This window comes from Helianthus annuus, chromosome 4, assembly GCF_002127325.2.
Source record: "Helianthus annuus cultivar XRQ/B chromosome 4, HanXRQr2.0-SUNRISE, whole genome shotgun sequence".
In the NCBI taxonomy this organism is placed as follows: domain Eukaryota; kingdom Viridiplantae; phylum Streptophyta; class Magnoliopsida; order Asterales; family Asteraceae; genus Helianthus; species Helianthus annuus.
Window position 1 is genome coordinate 47,057,291 of NC_035436.2, and position 21,162 is coordinate 47,078,452.

Below are 21,162 nucleotides of genomic sequence, written 5' to 3' on the forward strand. Positions count from 1 at the left end.
CTTGCACGTTATGTCCTTTAGACCAAACCCAGTTATATTTTTTGGTTAAATATGGTCATGTACATTGCACATGAGGGCATTTTTGTCATTTCACATTCCAAGGGTTATTTTGTAAAGAACTTTTATTCAGGGACTATTTTGTACAAAACTTAAAAATAAAAAATATATAAATTCTCTTTCTCCGTATATATTTCTGTGTTTATATCTGGAACTCAAGAACTCCACCCGCCACCATCACCGCTCCCCTGAGATGTCGGAACCTTGCTGAAAAGTTGGAACGACCGTCTGAGTCATCACAATCTTTTAATAACAAGAACAATCAAGAACCAATTCCCAAGCTCATTAAAACTAGCCGTCGTAATCTTCTCCCTCGATACTGACAACAAGTGTATACAAACAAAATCTGGCATCTGATACAACCCAAACACCCCACTCGAAAATCCCATCTCTGTGACCTAAAAACATAAAAGACTTACTCTTACCACTACAAAAAAATTTCATTTAGTGACATACAAAAGGTGCCACAAAAAAACAAAAAAATGCCACTAAAAAGCCTTGTAGGAATGGGTGGCACACAAAAAAAGTGCCACTAGAAGCGCTGACGCTAAAGCCTTTTAGTGGCACTTTTTCAATATGCCGCACAAAGTTTTTTTGCTTTTAGTGGCACCTTTTTTTTTTGCCATAATACAATAAAAGACTTTTGTGGCACAATTTTTGTGCCATTAAAAAGTAATCCTAATTACATATCCAAACAAGTTTTAGTGACACTTCATTTTGCCACAATATGTACTACTTTTAGTTGCACATAATTTTACCACAAAAATCACATTATTTACAATAAAAAATACAAAATAAAAGTTCGACAAAATTGTAAATGTAGAAATCATAATATTATAACTTTAATAATAAGTTCCATCCAAAAAATATTCCTAATGCTAGCGTAAACGTTGTGTAATGAGTAACATATTCCAAATTCTAATGTTTACACGAAAAGTCTATAAGTTCCTTTTGGTGAGAATTTCATTGTCATAAAAGTCAGCTCTAAAGCTTCTCATAATATCTACCCCTGCCATCATCAATCATATAAACAAGCATTAGTATTGATTAAAAAATATATAAAAGTTCTTTAAGTTACAAAACTCATTGTTCTTGATACAAAAGAAAATAGAAAATGATGTATAAAAAATGGCTCAAATACCTAACAATTAGACAAAAAACCAACATATATAATTAGCTCGAACACCTAACATGTAGACCAAAAACCAACATATTACCTGCTAGTCCTCATTATGGTATACAACACTCGCAAATTGTGGATAGTAGTAGATGCCGTTGATGCAGCCCTGCACAGCAAAAACACTTAAAAGAATAAAACAACATTGTATAAGTAATAACGGCATGATAAAAAAAATAGACTTACCAAGTTAACTGTGGAAGATATCCACCACTGCCATCACTCATGAATTTCAAGTAACAGATTGTATTTTTAATGTCAATACAAATTGTATTTCTAATGTCAATAAAGAAAAATAAAGTCACTTTTCTAGTTTAAGAATCAAGTTCAAAAGGATGCAATTCAAGTAAAAGTAACCAGTAGTGAGTTGTGACAATCGTACAAAATCTAACCTTATCAGTTTTCAGCAAATCCAAAACCATTACCTTTTCATGAACTAGAAATATGCTTGTGCACTTTTAGAAACTAGCAAGAAAGACATTATAGAGGAATCGAAGAACCTATCTTCACCATCTATATCTTCATGCTACAAATCATAAGATGCATAAATTCATCCAATAAAAAATTCATTGACCAAGCATAAAAGCAAACATACCATATCAATTCAAGGGCGACTCAACCATTTTAGAGGCCTAAAGAGAAGTCTAAAATTGGAGCCTTCTCCATAATTTATTCAAATAAATTTTAAATTCAACATCAGCAAAGATCAAAGTACTTAGGGGTGTAAACAAGTTAAGCTACTCGAGCTTAGCTCGAAACTAGTCGAGCTTAAACAATGTCGAGATCGAGCCCAAACTTAAAAATATGCTTGTTGAGTAAACAAGCCCAAGCTTCACTTATCGAGCTCTAGCCACCTCGTGAGCCAAAACGAGTCCATTATTTATACAATTTTTAACTAATATATTAAATTATAATAATTACTTTTTTAAAAAAAAAATTATAAAATATAACTATATTATATATAAATAACATTTATAATTTACATAAATTAATTAGCCAAGCCCGAGTTTGAAAACTACCTAAAAGCCGACCTCAGGCTTTCTAAGTTAAATAAGCTCGAGCTTGAGTCTAATCAAGTCCGGGCTCGACTCGTTTGCAGTCCTAGGGGTTAATATAGTAATTATTTTAATTTAATACAATTCTTTATTAGTTATACAACTTTTAACTAATATTAAATTTCATAGTTTTAAATAGTAATGATTATAATTTAATACATTAGTTAAAAATAGTAAAAGTAATGGACTCGTTTAGGATCGCGAGGTAGCTAGACTTCGATAAGTGAAGCTCGGGCTCTTTTACTCAACAAGCTTATTTTGTTTGGGCCGGGCTTGGCCTCGTTTAAGCTCGAAAACTCTGACTTGTTTCGAGCCGAGCTCGAGTAGCTCGGCTCATTTACACGCCTGGTCTGTTCAAAGTATACAGGTCATAGGCCAAGCACACCTCACTCCAATTCCTTTTTCTTGTCTAAAACATACGGTACAACAAGTTAAAACAATAACAAGAAAACATCCAATGACTTTACCAAATGACAGAGCTACTCGTGATGATCCTGTATCCCATTACTAGAACAATGCAACCTGTAAAATAAATACATTTATTGGTTTTTGGTTTGATTGAACCGAGAGAGTACTAAACAAGCTATAAGAAAAAACAATATATATAATGTTTGAATAGTTGCTAGTAATCTTTTAGTTATAAAATTCAATAATGCTAGTGGCTTATTTCACAATAACAATTTGGCATAATTAAAAAGATATGTCAGTTATCTTAATCGTGAATTTGAATTATTGGTCATGGTAACTTAAGTGTGTGCGTATTAGACCAAATGAACATATAGTACCCTTGAATAAATAATGGAAGATATTTTAGAAAGACAGATTTTTTAATTTGAGAAAACAAATATCATAAGACCATAGAACGATAATAAAGATAGATTTTTAATTTGAGAAAACAAATATCGTAAGACCATAAAACGATAAAGCATTCTTACATAGAACGATAAAGCATTCTTACATAGATTGGCCAGAGGCCTTTGCTGCAGCCCTTAAAAAACAATAACTCACTCCACCAGCTAAGGAAGAGACTAAACCGATCAAAACTGCAAAAACATGCCTGAAACCATGGACACCTGGAGCTTTAGCTTCCCCAACTTTTGCACCCAAAAAAGAAAAGAAAAGAAATGATAGGCTTGAAAATCACATAGAACGGTACACTCTTTCCCAAAGATGTTAAGATATCCAATATCTAATTAGAAAGTTGATGAAACAGAGAAAAATAGCATAAACCTTGCAACTATGAAAGAAAAAAAAAAGAAACCACAAGAAACTCATTTGTAAATGTAGTACATAAAAACTTAAGAGAATAAAGACCGATTATTGATTTATATGAATTTATTAACTCACTTTTGTGGGTTCTATGCTGGTGATCCATGTATAAAGAGCACCCCAAAGAAACTAAAAGGAATACCTGAAAATCCGATATCAATCATGAAAAGACTAATGTGAAATTGTTCAAGAAATAAAAAGATATACAAATACACAGAGCAGTTTGATACATGTATTAAAAGTCAAACATGATCAATTATTTCCTAAAAAGAATTGTTACTGTACCTCTACTTCTGCAATCTTCAAATTGACACAAATCAACATAAAACCGTCCACTTACTCACTCATCCTATTTTTCTTAGCTCTCTGCCTCTCCGCTGGGTCTATTTGTTTGTTTTTTTTTTTTTAATCTTTACTTTTAAACTTGTTGTTAAGAATTTACTCTCCCCAACTCTTGGTCTCTATTCAATCTGTACCATGCATCTTTACTCTATTTAGTGAAAGGCAAGTCTCACACAGGCATTTCATCGAGCAAGTGGTGTGCATTAGTTATAAACATTATTCAGATGTCAAAATTGATTCAAAGGAGCCCCATAATCACAAGTTTATACAACAAAAAAACACTAAATTGAAGCATTCATTGGTTAAATTTTAACATTTGCAATAAAATTGAACACATTCACAGTCAACATCGAATCTCACCTTCGTCAACATACGTCGTCTCTTTTAATATCAGGTCCTCTCTGAATCTGCAAGTTTCACCAAGATATGTCACTAATCCCCACATTATTTTCAGTTTTGACCTAAATCTCTATAGAAATGAACTATCGATATCATAGTCGCTAAGTAGATATGTTTAAATCACCAAAAACAATAAACCTAACTGTTAACTTGAACTCAAAATCGATTAATATTAGTAAATCCAACAAATTTGTAGCCTAAATAAAGTGAAAAACGAGAGAACTGAGAGAGATTATAACCGATAGTTGGTGCAGTAGAAAAAGCCTTGGATGATGAAGGTGTGTGTTATTGGATTGACGGCAATTGAATCTTGATGAAAACAATTTGTCACTGTAGAGAACCGACATTAGAGAGATGGTCAAAGAAATAGATGAAACTGGCTTTGTGAAACTGAACATTTGATTTTTGGGGAGGGAAATTGATTTTGGTGGGAGAGAAAGAAGAAATTTCTTGGGAAATTTTTAGGTTTTAAGAGGGAAATGGTGAAAATTTTAAATGAGTTATTTAAAAATTTTGTGGGATAGACAAAGTGCCATTAAAACATATAAAATTTTTTGGTGGCATATGTAAAATACCACTAAAAGCCTTGATTAGTGACATAAAAGTTAAATGCCACTAAATGTATGTGTTAAATACCTAAAGTTCCATTAAAAACAAAATTTGTGGCACAAAACCAAAATGCCATTAAAAATGTGTGCCACTAGATGGCTTTTTTTTGTAGTGTACTATTAACCTCACCCCTAACTTTCTTCAAACAAAACAAGCTAACAGTCAAATCCTTCGAACCGGCTAACAAATACCTCGAATCAGGACTCCAATCAACACAAGTAACTTTTAGCGAAAGTTCTCAACCCTGTAGACCTCCAGATCTCGACTAACTTACCAACACCAACAACCGTTAGGGCGGAGGTTGATGAACTAGCGGCGGACGTTGTCGTCGACTACGATGAGGAAGATGCCGTCCGGTGAGGCGGCAATTCTGGAGATGTTGGATGAAGATTGGAGTGGTAGGGTTAGGGTTTCAGATTTGAGGAGGTCGGTGACGGAGATGCGGTTACTGATTGGAGAGATTAAGAGTGTGTTGTTGGAAACGACGGCGTTTTGTGTTCCGATTGGGGAGATTAAGCGGTAGTTCATGGTGGTGGTTAAGGGTTTAGAGGCTGAAGAAAGTGATGAAGTGTGTTTTGTGCTACGATTGGGGAGATGAAGTACTGTTTTTTTTAATTATATATCATTTTCATTATATTACATAATAGTCCCTAAACATTAAACATTTACACAATAGTCCATATAATGGTGAATAGACAAATATGCCTTCACGTGTCATGCACATGACCAAATTTAACCAAAAAATCTAACTGAGTTTGGCCTAAAGGACATAACGTGCAAGATTTTGAAACATTAAATACAAAACTTGTCAACTTTTGTGCTAAAGGACAGCGCCTGCAATTTGGTGTAAACATAAAGGACAAAACTTGTAATTTACTCCTTTCGAATAACATTGCGACGTGTTTATATTTATCTATAATTTGATAATTTTTTTATTCGAGCAAACATCGATACCGGTGTTGTATTTGGTTTTACAGTTTTCTCGACATGGTGATACAACATTCCTTGACTTTTTTCTGTATATAGTTACATCGTTTACATTTTATGTTATCTTATTTTAATCTACTAATCTACGATTCAATAAAATTGTTAATCGAATGGGTAGGTGTAGTTGATTTTTTTTTGTTCTTTAGTGTGAAGAACCGAACCAATACTGTTCAAACTATACGGGTATCAATGTCGTATTCGTTTTTTATGGTTTTCTCAACACTGTGATTGCGTCTTTTGTAGCCCATCCTAGAGGTAAACTAGTCGTTCTAGGATGTTTAGACACCCAAATTTGAACCAAAGCAGATTTGGAAACCAAAGGTTGATATATCAGTGCCAAAACAAATTTGGAAACCAAAAGCATCCAAGTTTGAACCAAAACCAATTTGGAAACCAAAGAATGATTTGTCAAAACGCAACATTCAAAATAATTCAAGATTTTATAAAAGGAATGTTTCAAATGGACAAATTTGGGTGGTCAAGAAACAGACTTCTGTGAATGAGAAAAGGAAAATCGATTTGACCAAGAAGGTTGAAAATAAAAATGAAAAAGTTTTTTGTTAAAACTGACAAAGATTTTCCAAAGTTGAATGATTCGTATTGTGTCACAATACCCAAGGTCAAACAGGCCTGGGTTGCATTGTTCAAGTAATTGAGTTGTTTGAATGTGCAGGTGTTCCAGAAGCCAAAAGAAAGTCAACAAGAGCAGAGGAGCCTGGCACAAGAGGAGGCAGATTCCTGTGGATGAAAATAGGAAATCTGTTTTGTTAATAATAATAAATAAAACAAAAATAAAAAAAACCTAAAAATAGAAAAACTTAAAAATGAAAAAAAATTGTTTGTTTTTAAAATTGTTAAAAATAAAAAAAATTTGAAAAATGTTGAAGGAATACGCCAAAAGCCTCACGGCTGAACAAACAAAACTTGGTACAACAAGTTCTTTCAAGTTGTTAAACAAAATTTGTTTTGAAAATGGTTTAACATTGTCAAAATTCAATGTTTTGTTAATCATGGGGGTACTTTATTCTAAACAGAAAACGTAAAGCAGAAATGAATGGCGAGATGAAAATTTTCTTAGAAATGTTTTGGATTTTTAGGGGAGTAGAAATTTTGAAAATACAAAAACTTTTGGAAATTTCAAAAAGAACAAAATCATGATGAAAAAATCAAAAGAGTTTTGTGTAAAAAGAGGAAATGATAGTACATCAGTAAAACAATCACGGTATGCTAAAGAATTGGAAAGTCAAAATGTGATAAAAGATCTCATTATGCTAGTAGGTTTTTACACACTTAGTAAATTGATTTCGAGATATAAACCTAAATCAATAACTTTCTTATCTCGTGGGGAACATCTCTTGGATATATGGACTTAGTACTCCGAAATTTCGTTTGAGAGATTGCCTGAGATATAAGGTCTTTATACTTGTTGATATCTGAGGTATTATACCTGGTTTTCTGATTTTGCGTCAGCAATGGCCTAGACCTTGTATAATGCTTTTGCGCTTAAAACTTTCCCTCTGCATAAAATTGAGAAAATATCGAAATATATATATCAAGTGCAGTTATAAAGAAGATTCCTAAGTGGAACACATCTTTAAGTCGAGCCTTCGTCTCTTTGACTTAACGGAAGTTCTAACCTGAGCTCTCAAGGCTTCCCACTAACCCAGAGACATATATCATTTAGGTATATTCACCTGTAAGACTGAATCTAGGGAATCTTGATACGGGGGTATATTCTGAGGTGGGACACACGAATAAGTCAAGTTCTTAAAACATTAATTTCATACCTTGAATCAGTTGAAGTTTTTGTGAAAATTTAAAAGGATCAGTATACTGACAATCTAAGTGAATCGTTTAGAACTTAAAGTTTATAAAGATCAACGGGCTTGTGATGTGTCATAAACCGATATGATCCTCTGATTCAAACTCAACAAAAATATGTTTGTTTCATTACAGAAAAATCACAAAAAGATTTTGAGTGTGTTTTAGCATAAACTTTGTAAAATACAAAAAGATTTCGTTCTACTTTATGTTTCGACAACCGATGTCTGAAAGCTGAGTTTTAAAATCTAAGTATGCTGAACATGTCTCAAGAAAATAAACAAGTTCATTAATTTGAAACTTGAGGTTCTTAATGAAAAATCAAAAAAGTTTGTTAAATCTCCAAGGTCATTAGTTTGGACTTGGAAGACTATCAGATGAATCAAGGTCATTAAATTGAACTTGATTATCTGAGAAGGTTTAGGAAATTGGATGCTTAATCATCAAATATATAGTTATTTGATAGGGGGAGTTGAGCCAGGTGGATTAATCCTGGGTTCACAAATCCTGTGATCTTAATTGTTAAATATTTGTGCTTAGAGCTAGGTTACCAATCCTGGAGATCGCAAAAGTTTTAATTGTTAAATTAATCTTGTTGAGAGCCAGGTGTTTGATCCTGAAAGTGTCAAATATTCTCTCAAGTGGTTTGAATTGTCATATGATCAGATGTTAAGCCAGGTTTAGATCTTGAAAGCTTAAAACAAAGGGGAGCCTGGAGAGAGAGTATATCGAAAGGGGGAGCTAAGGAATCAGAACGTAAAGAGGAGTTTGTGGTGCTTAATTTATTAAAGCTTCTTGAAGACTCAGAGTGTTGATAAAGACAAGCTACGAGATTGACTGCAGCAATATCCAAGGGGGAGTCTGTGAGTGCATATGTCTATCGCTTCCGTCAATCACGTATCGTAGCTATCAAATGAGTCAAGACAGGGAATAAACTGAAGAATACATATGTGTACATGCTGATCCACATGAAAGGTAGATCCGCACGGATCAATATGTATAGGTCTACACGAACTGAGATGCGCGTAACTAGGGTTTTATAATGAAGCTGATCTGTGCGCACCTGAAGTCTCCATCCACATTTAAGAGTTGATCCACAGAAGGTTTCTTAATCTGCACCAGACTGATCCGTGAATACTAGTTCATGCGCATGGACCTTTCCTATAAATAGTGGTGTTGTCTTGTTCATTTGTGTGACAACCGGTAATTAACGGCTTCTAATTACGCGATTAACAAATGTTTAGGCGATAATAAATAGTGTTTAAGACACGAATTAACTTAATTAGGCTCTTGGTATGCCTAGGAACACCTATTTGACCTTGCAAGTACGCGAATGATGATTTACAGAAAAATTGCGGAACGATAAGCAATAACGAACTGAAGCCGTACAAAACACTGACAACACCGACAAATACGAAGCTTATAAGTATAATTTAAACATATGATGTGGTTTTGCAAAAATATCATGCTTTCAAACGGTACAAACAATAACGAGAACGGAAGCATCAGACACGCGTATTAACTCAAAAACCGAAATTTTACGATATATTTAGCTCTATAACAAAATTTTTGTAACCACAGTCGAAATCGGATCGGAAAACAGATTAACACGGCAACGACACGATTTTTTTTCGCAATTATTATCGTAAATGACAAATGAATGCGACGACAACAACTACCGGTATTATTCTACACATTTTTAAAACTAAGATTTTATATTATGACGTTCCGTAAATCTCGGGTTTTGAAAACGGGTTCGTAGGTACTAACGGGCCAACTATAATACGGGGATTGGGCTTGTGGGCCTTGGGCCCAAGCCCATTTAGACAATCTAACCTTAGTATATAAGACTAATGAAACCCTAATAACTTCATTACACCAGCCGCTACCATTCTCTTTTTCCCTCTCAATTCTTGTCTGCACACTACATACCCTAGACCTACACACTCAAACTTCATACATCTCTCACTTACTACTCTCACCCTCTCAATCATACATGCAGACACAAGGAAAAAGCCACACACACCCCTCGATCTCACCCTCTCCCTCTTGCTTGGATGATCGGCCGACAACACAGCCCCCCTGTTGACCGACGATGATGAGTTGAAGATGATGAAACAGTGATAATGGTGGAGACGACGGAAGCGGCGCCGCCGTATGCGGCGGCGACGGTTATTGATGTTGTTTTGGTGGAGGAGCGGTAGGAGGGAGACGGAACCGACACAGATCTGGTAAGAATCTCTGGCTACGGCTCACGGCGACGGTGGTTCCGTCCGACGGCGAGGTTGCGACGTGACGAACTTCCAGTGAGCATTCCTTTTTTTTTTACTTTATTTCGGGTGAACTCGAAACGACTACGCAGATTTTAATCAATATATTTTTATGTTGTTTGTTATGGTTCGGATGTTGATGGCGACGGTGGTGCTTTGATGTCAACGGCAGCAGTGGACGGCAGTGATGGTGGTGCACGGTTCGGGTTGGCCCGAGACCTGTTGTGGTTTAGTTTCGAGTCGGTTTTCGGTTCCGGTTCAACCGAGTCAACACAGCGAGTTGACTGGTTAACGCTGGTCAACTCGGGTTTGGTGATCGGGTCAAGGTTCGGTCAACAAGTCAGCAAGTTATTCTTCACAGATTCATGTTATGGGTTATCAGGTCGAGACGCGGGTACGAGTCAGCGGGTCAAACCTGGTCGACTCGGGTCAAACCGAGTCGACTCAGTCAACCGTCGAGTCAACTGGTCAAAGCCAGCCAACTCGGTCAACTCAGTTCGTTTTGGTCAATACCCGGTCAACTCAGGACCCGGTAAAGTTTTAACGATGCGTTAAACTTTATTCATAGATTCGTAGATTTTTAGTTACGTGACCGAGCTCGACCATATTCGATTAAGTATTAGTTTACATATTAATATACTTGACGAAACGCTTATATATATTGTTACATTGTGAGTAACTGGTTGAATTTTGAAAAAAATAAATCGACACTTAGTTGTCGGGATCGTCCAAAAACAGAGGAAACTCTCCCCGATTTTCATAAAAATCCGAAAAATGACAAATGATTTTATTCCAAAAATGACACTTATCAAAAATCCGAGTTTTCTTATAAGATAAAATATGGAGTGTATTACTTATTTTGGCATCGCTTACTAGTTAACGAAAAACCCGATACTTAATTTTAACAAATATAATTCTTTATATTTATTCCAAATGCCTAAAACTCGAAAACTTCTACAACATAACTATAATTAGTTATACTTCATTCAAACGACACTAATTCATGTGATTTTACAAATAAATAACGTTTATATTTATTTCGAGCATCGTTGATTCATGTATTTTTATAAATAAATATAATTAGTATATTTATTCCAACTGTCGGAGATTCATATACTTTTAGAAAATAAACATAATTGTTTCTCTTCAATCATTATAAATTTGAAGAATTCTTGAAAATAAATATAATTTTGTATATTTATTTCAAACGTCTAACCGAACACGACACGTACCACATAATTATAACACCTTACTAACCGGGTTAGTTGGTAAAAAGTATATTTATTATATATACTTACACCTTACGAAAACTACGACGGATCGTGTTACTATTTCATCTACGCCTTTTATTCGCGACGACTAACACGACTTCGTAAGTATATTTATATTTATATGTATATAAATATATTTCTTAACACTCGAAAACTAAGTTGATTTTGTGACTTAGTTTTATCCCGATTATAAACGGGACCAGACAACCAAGATTTTGGTTAATCTAAACCAAAATAATAACACCTTAGGATCATTTAGTTAACGATTCGGTAGAGTTCGGACACGTAGTTTAGCTACGTCATTTTTGATTAGAAACTTATAGTTATTCCTTGATTAGGAAGGCTTTAGTTGCACGCTAGCGAGTTCACATTATTGGAATGACATCACGGAACCACGTTAAGCTAGCTTCGCACAGGAATGTCAAGGTGAGTTCATAACCCCCACTTTTTGCTGTTTTACATTTTTATTAATATTTTCGGGGGTGGAAAGACATGCAAGTTTTGCAAAAATAAACAACTTTTCGATGAACGAAAACTCATATTTCTAAACCGTGCTGCGAATGAATTTCAAGGAACTTAAATGGTTTACGAATGATTTCGATCAAACATACCGGTTTTACAAAACGCGCGCATATTTACGAAACGTGCATGATTTTCTAATGGGTACGGGCGACACAGTCGAGGTGATTCGACACAGTCGAGGTGATTCGACATAGTCGAGGGGATTCGACACAGTCGAGGTTATTCGACACAGTCGAGGTGATTCACACAGTCGAGGTGATTCGACACAGTCGAGGTGATTCGACACAGTCGAGGTAATTCACACAGTCGAGGTGATTCGACACAGTCGAGGTGATTCGACACTAAAAACCGTCTACACAGGTTGAGTACTTCCTATGTCGCCGCATACGTTAATGTCCTCGCGAAACATTAACGATCAACCTGTTCATAGACGCTTTACATACCCATTTACAACACTAAAACTTTCATATATTTATAAGATTCATTTGATGGAAACTCACAAATACATGAATTTACAAACTTTGGTAACGTTTTTCAAGTTATACCTAAGTAAGAGGAAGCGCTGATCCTGCTTACAAAGGTTCGTTTGGGCTCGGCCCATTCTCTCTCGTGCAATGCACAAAGACTCTCGTGGGCTAGACTCACAATTCTCATATATCATGTCAGGAAAATGATTTTTCTATATTTTTCTCAACAACTTTAAAACCGGTTATCAAAAAGATTTATATTAAATCTTTTCAAAACAAACTATGAACTCGCTCAACTTTATGTTGATTTTTCGCATGTTTCTTTCTCAGGTTGCATTTTCAAAACTATGGAACGGTTGGAATAGGAGAACCCATGGGAATTCGAGTACTTAGCGGCGTTCATTTTCAAGAAGTCTTAGCTTATTTGCTTCCGCTGTGCAATGAAGATACCGGTCCAGTCACGCCAGCTCTGATAATTTCGGGGTGTGACAATTTGGATCTTTGACTTAAGTGGGGAAACTCTGTCAAACTGCTTTCGTGGTTGTGTACTTTCATATTATCAATAGAAATCAGATTATAATTACTTGTTCTTGTTCAATCCACTCTCGTACTTGGATTCCGCACAAGATACGAGATCTACGCAATCAACGAAGCATTCAAGTGTATCGGAATCGATCCTAACACGCACGTTCAAATATAAATTCACATAATTTATTCATTTAACTTTTCCGGAATTATTATTTCACTTAATCACCAACATTCGGGGACAGACTCGTGTGTGGTTCGGTAATTTGGTTAATTAACTGAATTACCGTTATGTGGGTGTTCATGTACTAACTCGCACACTTAATTAACTCTAATTAGGTGTAATGTGATAATGGATGTTCGTGATAACGTTACACATAACAGAGTTAACTTGAAAATGTCGGATGTCACACAATCTCGTCACTATGTGGCACAAATATTGTATAGAAGAACATAATATTTGTGGGAGGTTTTTAAAAAACAGATAAAATTTACAGAAAATATGTGATGAAGAATGGGACGTATGACACATATGGACAGACACGCTCGGCCTATTGAGGAGATACACTATTTTACTCATCTTGGTACAGTTAGAATAAACTACATATTTTATATTTTCATCTCAATTTTTATATTGTTGACATTTAAAGTCCAAAAAATAGAGTACTATAACTCTATAAAATTTAATACAAACTAACGAATAAAAATAAAAAAAGAGTAAATTACAAGTTTTGTTCTTTATGTTTACATCATTTTGCAGACACTGTCCTTTAGCGCAAAACTTTGCAAGTTTTGTACTTTATGTTTCAAAATCTTGCACGTTTTAACCTTTAGGCCAAACCCAGTTAGATTTTTTGGTTAAGTATGGTCATGTGCCTTGCACATGAGGGTATTCTTGTCATTTCATTATCTAGGGGCTATTGTGCAAATACCATATGTCTAAGGATTTATCGTGTACAAAAATTAAAAATATTCTCTTTCACTCTGCATCATCATCTCCCCCAATTCTCACCAAAATCAACCTAAACCCCAAAACTTGCAAATCAGTCATAACTAGTATTTAAATTCGTACTTGTCCACATCAAGGAGACTCGTGGCAGTTAGGAGATTTAAAAGACAGTAAAATCATGTTTGAGATAAGAAAATACATACGTTGTTCGAATCCCGTTTCTTTGGGATTGAACTAAGTGATACAAAATTTTGCTAACCTTCACCAATTGAAAAAAAAAAACTATTTGCAAATAATATTCTACTAAAAACTTAACAAATCAGTTATCCAGCTACCTTTTTTTCGATTTTCTTTTGATCCTAACTCTGATGCAATGTCTCCTTTAAATTTGTAACATGTATGTTTAACCTCAGTTATCTCTGTTCCTCTTCACCTTAAAACCTCTAACAAGATTGATTGTTCCAACTGTCATAAAGCCCGTGTTGAATGCGTTCCTGCATCGAAAGATTCCGTTCCTGCATCGAGAGGTTCCGTTCGAGCTGACTTAAATCTGAAGAACTGAGTCCGGGTGAGTTAACTCGGTGAAACCAGTCAGAACCGAGTTGTCGTTCTTCCTCCATTTCAACGCTCTGCCTCAACGCCAATTGTGTGCCTTTGATGACCGTAATTTAGAACCTGCGATTGGATGTTGGCAAAAACAGAGGGTTTGTGAAATTAGGGTTTAGGTTGATTTTGGTGAGAATTGGGGAAGATGATGATGATGCAAAGGGAAGGGAAATGTTTTTAATTTTTGTACACATCAATCCTTAGACATATGGTATTTGCAAAATAGCCCCTGTATAATGAAATGACAAGAATACCCTCATGTGCAAGACACTGACCATACTTAACCAAAAAATCTAACTGGGTTTGACCTAAAGGTTAAAACGGGCAAGATTTTGAAACATAAAGTACAAAACTTGCAAAGTTTTGCGCTAAAGGACATCGTCTGCAAAATGGTGTAAACATAAAGGACAAAACTTGTAATTTATTCTAAAAAAGGTTTTTTAACCATAAAAACAAAAAATTTTGATCCCAACCCACCATTTTAGGTTGTCATTTTTCACCCGCCCACCTTCCACCGGAAAAAAGAAGCAACCACCACCACCGCTTGCCGTCCACACTAACCGTCCACTCTACAACCGTCTATCCACGTGTCACTCAACTCATTTACACAGAAACCGCCTAAACCCTGAAAAGTAGCGTATTTTCCGGGGGGGAATTAAGTTCCGTCAAGAAATGAAAAATCAAATTGAAATGCTGATATCACTGGCTAAATTCCAACTGATGTGCTTTATTGCAATTTTAATGACTTTGCAATCTGATTCCACTTGTCACATTGATCACCGTCTCAACATGCTATTTTTAGACTACTGATCGATATGATAAGGTGCGTGTTATGAACCCTTCTTTTTTATTTTTATAGCGTTCAGGTTTTTCACAATTTCATTGCCGGTTCAGGTTTTCTGAGACTCCATATTGCTGCATTACCAAAAGATCTCAAGGTTTGCTTCAACTGTTGTTAGTATATATACTTGAAACTATGCTGAATTTTTTATTTGTACTGTTCTTTGTGAATTTTGACATGCATTTGAGTGTTTTTGGTGTTGATGGGATATGTAGTAAAATTACTCAAATGATTTTTTTTTTTTTGGAATTTCATTCGTTAAGAAGTTTTTTACTTATTTGTACTGTTGACTGAGTAATTTTTGATATGCATGTAAGTGATTTTGGTGTTGATCGGTCAGGTTTTATGATTTTTCTGGTAAAATTACTTGAACGATGTTGGTTTCGTGTTGATCTTCTCTGACATGAAATGGTTTGTATGGTTTGGTTGATGAACTGAATGTATGATTTTTTTTATTTATTTATTTTATTTTATTTTTGCAATTTTACTGCTAAATTTTCTCTAGGGCTAGATCATGGTATAAATTATGATCTATGAGATTTTAGTTCTCATGCTTCTCAATTTTCACACAAACAATATATGTATATTTGATTTTAGGGTTTGCGTGTGTCCGAGTCTCATTTAACAGAGGGAGGGGAAGGAAAATAAAATAAGAGAGAAAATGAAGGAAAAGATGTGATTTTTTTCGTGTTCCCGAGTTTAGTGAAAAGTAAAGGAAAAGAGAAGAAATCAAACATTTTATGTGTTCCCGAGTTAGGAGGAAAAGAAAAGTAAAAAACAATTTTACCATTATACCCTTTAAACATAAAACATTCTAATTAGATATGAGGGCAATTTAGTAATTAATAATATTTTCTCTCCTAATCTCTCTAATTTGGAAGAATGAATATATGGACAAATTTTCTTCTCTTTTCCCTCCTTTTCCCTCCCCTTCTATCCTTAAAAAAACTCGGGAACATGGTTTTTCTATATTTTCATCTCTTTTCTTTCCCCTCCCACTGTTGAGAGGCACTACCATCCTTTAATATGTAAAATAATTTTATTTTATTTTATTTTTTGGCCATATCTTGAAGTTTGGGTTTAATTTTATTCATTCCCCCCAAATAAGTATTCCATTCAACATTCTTTTAAGTTGTGACACTTTCTAGTTTAGTTCTCCTCTAGTATAAACTTTGATGACTTGTTGAATCAAGACATTTTATATACTTACAAACACATATAATAGTGAATCTTTATATTTAACAGTTACCAATCTCCCAAAATTTTAAAAAGTCAATTTGTGGTTTCTTAAACATTTCAATTTTGTGAAATTTTAGTTCATTCCCAAGAGAAGCTATAATAATATTGTGAACCGTTTCGAATTATTGGACCTTTTTTAAGAGTGTTTGCCTATGAGTTTACATACCAAAATGGTTTCGTTTTGTTGTGAGATGGTAGACATCGTAGAAGCTTTTTTAGATGAATATCTATTGCGTATGCAGCTGCATGAATTAGCCTTACAAAATGGTGTTCTTTGATTTCATGAATATCAGATTAATGGTTTACATGTTTCTTTTTAGTATTAAACAGGTCCATTATTAGTTTCTAGCAAGGCGTATTTTGAGTAGAATTATGTCAGAGGGAAGAGGAATTAATGCTTGTGAAGAGAGTCATGATCTGGGCTTATCGTCATTTCCTGAAGAAAGGCAGAATATTGATATTGGACAACAAATCTTCTGTAATAGTGCTGTAAATATGAATAGTATAGTTGCCGTGGGCTTCGACATGGACTACACTTTGGCCCAGTACAAACCCGAAACTTTCGAATCTCTGGCGTACTATGGTACTGTCGAAAAGCTGGTCAGAAACCTGGGTTATCCTAAAGAGGTTTGTTTATATTTGCTTTTGGTTTTCTAAGATAAGGTTTTTGTATACATGTGCATCTTCTTTTACCAAGCTGTTTGTAATGTACATCTACATGATGGTTATACCAATTGATATCAGTTTTATCTACTTGAATTTGTTTCAGCATTTCGTTAAAATTCTATATTATTACTACAACTCTTTCGTCTTTTCTGTTTCGGTTCAGCTACTGGAATGGTCTTTTGACTGGACTTACATGGTTAGAGGCCTTGTCCTAGACAAAAAGAGAGGAAACATACTTAAGGTTTGTGAACGTCAAATACAGAACTTTTACCGTTTATGGTAGCTTGCCTTAAATTCTTTCGCATTCTTTATTTATCTAATGCTGTCCGTATCTTTGTCTCTCGCAGATGGACAGGCACAAGTACGTGAAGATAGCGTACCATGGATTCAGATTGTTATCCAAGGATGAAAAAGTCGCTACATATGGGAACACTTTTATTAAAGATGCGTTCGATGGTCCAGATTATGCGCATATTGATACGTTTTTTTCACTAGCCGAATCATATCTTTTTGCTCAGCTTGTTGATTATAAGGATAATAACCCCGGACAAATCTCAGAAGTAAAAGAGTAAGGAGCACAACTAACATTTCCAATTCCTGATTGATGTTGTAGTTGCAGTTGGCTTCTCTATGGGAAACTGATGACTATAGTAATAAATGGAGTTGATAACAGCATATAACCCTAAGAATGTGACAACCTATTCATTCGTTACATTCGCGGAGTATATATAGAGATTTATAACTCTAAATTTGGTTGCTTAGCCGTGGACCATTGTTATATGATTCGAAAAGTAGTCGCTTTTCCTCCTTTTCCTTTTTTTTAAAAAGGAATGTATACAGAGATTTTTCACTTTTTATGTATTGCCTTGTCTATTACTTGTTTGTTGTTTGGAATCGTGTCTCACTAAATGTTAATGTCACAATTAATTTTCGCAGCTACTCTCGTATCTATGCTGATGTCCGCTCTGCTGTTGATATGTGCCATCGTGACGGAACTTTGAAGGAAATGGTTGCGAAAGATCCAAAAAAGTATGTGCTTTTTTACCATATATATGATTTCTGGTATAAAGAAAGTAGCATTTGGCTTACATTATGTAACTCTTTGTTGCAAGCTAGGCCATAGTATTCTTCTTTGCATGAAGCAACTATGGTACCATGCTATTGGATTACATGTGGATTTTATGGAATATTGTGGCATATAGCATTTCTCGTTGTTTTTTGAGTGAAACACTAAAGCTATTTCACAATTATACCTTTTTGAGCTCTTTCTAAAATGAAATGTCTAGGCCCTTGTATTTATCAGAAATATAAATCAACTCAGGATAAAAAATTTATAAATACTTTACCAACTAATTTTTTGAAATTTTATAATACTCTTTTAAATAGCTGCTAATTTAACATCATATCTGAGGTTTATCATAATTATTATAAATCAATTGTGATTCTGGTAATGTTGTGTTATATTTTCCTTGAAGTAACAGATTTATATCAATAGAACACTATATCTACTGATGTGAATATATTCCTGAAATTTATAGGATAGAGTCAAAATAGTTGCTCTTAGTTTTTCATATTAGTATATTACAAGCAAGAAAGCATGCTAAGTGTATATATATGAATTTTTTGTTTGGATAAAGAACATTCTTAAATTCACAATATCAATTTAAGTCCTATTCAGAATAGTTGTAGCATTTTAAAATATGAGCGTTAATACATGTACACTAAGTGTTTTTTAATTAAAAACTTATTAAAGGACTATTTAATTACCATATTTATAGTTTTCTAATATTTTCATTTATAGTAAAATAAAATTAGCTGATCATCTGTATATTTTCCTTGTGTGTTTATTGTGCTCTCGTGTATGCACTTCCGAACTAATAAGAAAACTTGATTTGGTTTTTTTTTTTTTTTTTTGAATCATTTTCCTAGTGTTAATGGTGTGATATATATTCCTTTCAGCTGTATATACACTCATGTTTTAGCATTAAGTAGTCTAGCACGAACTGTAAGTGAACCAGAATTAGCAAAGATCAAGCCATAGAGTCAAAGAACGCCTTGCTAATTTCTAAAACAGATATGATTGTGTTTTGTAACTAAAGTAACCACATGAATATTACTGATCTTACCATGGATATTAGAACTTTACGCCCACAAACTATTTTGAAATACAAGTTAACTACTTAACTTACACCCGACCTTGGATCTTGGTTTTTATAGCGACGCAGATCAATTTTTGTGTGTGTGGGTTTGGGGGTGGAGGGGTAGAAATTGTTTTCGGTGGATAAGGGAGCTTTTATTTAGATGGATGAGGTCATTTGCTTCTTTACAAGCTGTGGAGGTATCCAGCTGTCGATATCGACCGCCTACAATGTACACGTGGAAACTAGTACTACTTACTTTAGATTGTGTACTTCAGAATTGAACTTAGATATTGAAATTAAGAAAGATTTTAAGGTTAATCAAGTAATAAGAACAAATGGCAGAAGCTTGATGTCGGACATCTATCATATATCATTTGCATAATTGAGCACTCGATTATATTTGAACATCACTTGTGTTTGTTTCTATATATACACCAACATATATACATGCCTTATATATTGAATTCATTTATATATATGCATGTGTTTCTAAACACAGTCACACACAAATAGATATTCTTTTCTTGCTGCTAGGTAGCTTCTTTTGTGTTTTCCTTTTTCCTTAAACATGTTGTTTAATTTTCAGGTATATCAATGAGGATGACACTATTATTCCAATGCTGAAAATGCTGAAAAGTTCTGGACGCACAGTATTTTTAGTGACAAACAGGTACTTCTATATTCTTACTTTTTTATCTGTAACACTATGCACTTTTTTTGTTATCTGCAAAAAATTATATAATATGTTAGCACCTTCATTGTCTTTATTTTCTTATGTGTTATAATATTTGTAACCAAAAATGGGTTAATTTAACGTGCAGTCTTTGGGATTATACGCATGTAGTGATGAACTTTCTTATTGAGGCACGTACGATCAATAGCAGCTCCTCCTTGAGCTCTAATTGGCTCCAATATTTTGACTTTGTCATCACTGGCAGGTTATCGCTTTACTTAGTTTAAGGCCGTGTATATATTCAATGTGTAACAAAACATGTCTATAAATAAAAATATTTATTAATGCAGTGCTAAACCAAGCTTCTTCCATGATAAAAATCGTGCTGATCTTTTTGCGGTTGAGACGGAGTCAGGGAAGCTTATTAACACCGACAATGGTACTCCGCTTGCTCAGGTTTGTGAATACACATCTTCCATTCCATACACCTTTTATACCTTTTTCATATGTTTAAATACTTGATTAATTATTGTCAGGTGGGAGGCCCTGCTGCAGAATTGCCAGATCAGATCCCAAATAAGCATTACAAGGTGTTTCAGGTATAATATAATATAGGGTGAGGTTCGGCTACAAAGTCTATATATTTTTCCTGCAAAGTGTAGAAAGTCATAAAACACTACAATTTCAGCCATAAAACACACTCAACCCACAAATAACATAGTGAAGATCACTAAAACACAATATCCAAACCCTAACAGTCCTTAAAAACTTCAAACACATCATCGTACAACTATGAATATAAAACACAACATGATAATCAACATAAAACACACTAATGTTAGTCATTCGATAATCAAAGTGTTATCATCCAAAACACAACACAAAACCCACAAATATGGTGTTTTAGTTATTTTCACTATGTTATTTGTGGGTTTTGAGTGTGTTTTATGGTTGACATTATGGTGTTTTATGACTTTTTACACTTTGTAAGGAAAATGGACTTTATAGCCAACTCTAACCAATATATAATATATATATATATATATATATATATATATATATATATATATATATATATATATATATATATATATATATATATATATATATTAATAAACATTAGTTTGTATAAACATTAGTGTAAACAATATGACACTTCTTGGCTAACTCAGGGAGGCAATGTCAGCCATCTGCATAAGCTACTTAATGTGGGGTCAAGTTCACAGGTATTGTATTTTATTTTTTGTTTTTCATTGCTTTTTGCATGTAGTGATTG

General features: G+C 34.2%; 1 protein-coding gene and 2 long non-coding RNA genes across 9 annotated transcripts in view; 1 reads left to right on the forward strand and 2 right to left on the reverse strand.

Moving 5' to 3' along the window:
• Positions 1–944: 944 nt before the first annotated feature.
• On the reverse strand, positions 945–3,374 carry LOC118491261. The gene is made up of 4 exons (XR_004891000.1): positions 3,248–3,374; positions 1,421–2,811; positions 1,275–1,343; positions 945–1,066 (listed from the first exon to the last, which is right to left on the reverse strand). It is a non-coding gene; the product is annotated as an uncharacterized LOC118491261 (long non-coding RNA).
• Positions 3,375–3,637: 263 nt separating this feature from the next.
• LOC118491262 lies at positions 3,638–4,721 on the reverse strand. Its single transcript, XR_004891001.1, has 3 exons — positions 4,539–4,721; positions 4,261–4,307; positions 3,638–3,700 (listed from the first exon to the last, which is right to left on the reverse strand). It is a non-coding gene; the product is annotated as an uncharacterized LOC118491262 (long non-coding RNA).
• Positions 4,722–11,637: 6,916 nt separating this feature from the next.
• LOC110936321 (5'-nucleotidase domain-containing protein 4) overlaps positions 11,638–21,162 on the forward strand; it is a 40,442-nt gene continuing 30,917 nt past the window's right edge. Inside the window, exons 1-11 of one of the 7 annotated variants that reach the window (XM_022178680.2) lie at positions 11,638–11,683; positions 15,186–15,264; positions 16,727–17,033; positions 17,236–17,313; positions 17,420–17,640; positions 18,009–18,101; positions 19,800–19,883; positions 20,035–20,151; positions 20,237–20,342; positions 20,423–20,485; positions 21,059–21,112. In XM_022178680.2, coding sequence (XP_022034372.1) covers positions 16,779–17,033; positions 17,236–17,313; positions 17,420–17,640; positions 18,009–18,101; positions 19,800–19,883; positions 20,035–20,151; positions 20,237–20,342; positions 20,423–20,485; positions 21,059–21,112 — 1,071 coding nt within the window. In that variant the 5' untranslated portion in view covers positions 11,638–11,683; positions 15,186–15,264; positions 16,727–16,778. Of the gene's footprint in view, positions 11,684–14,157; positions 15,265–16,726; positions 17,034–17,235; positions 17,314–17,419; positions 17,641–18,008; positions 18,102–19,799; positions 19,884–20,034; positions 20,152–20,236; positions 20,343–20,422; positions 20,486–21,058; positions 21,113–21,162 lie in introns of those variants that run through there. The other 6 variants (XM_022178682.2, XM_022178679.2, XM_035988875.1 and 3 more) reach the window with 6 other exon arrangements.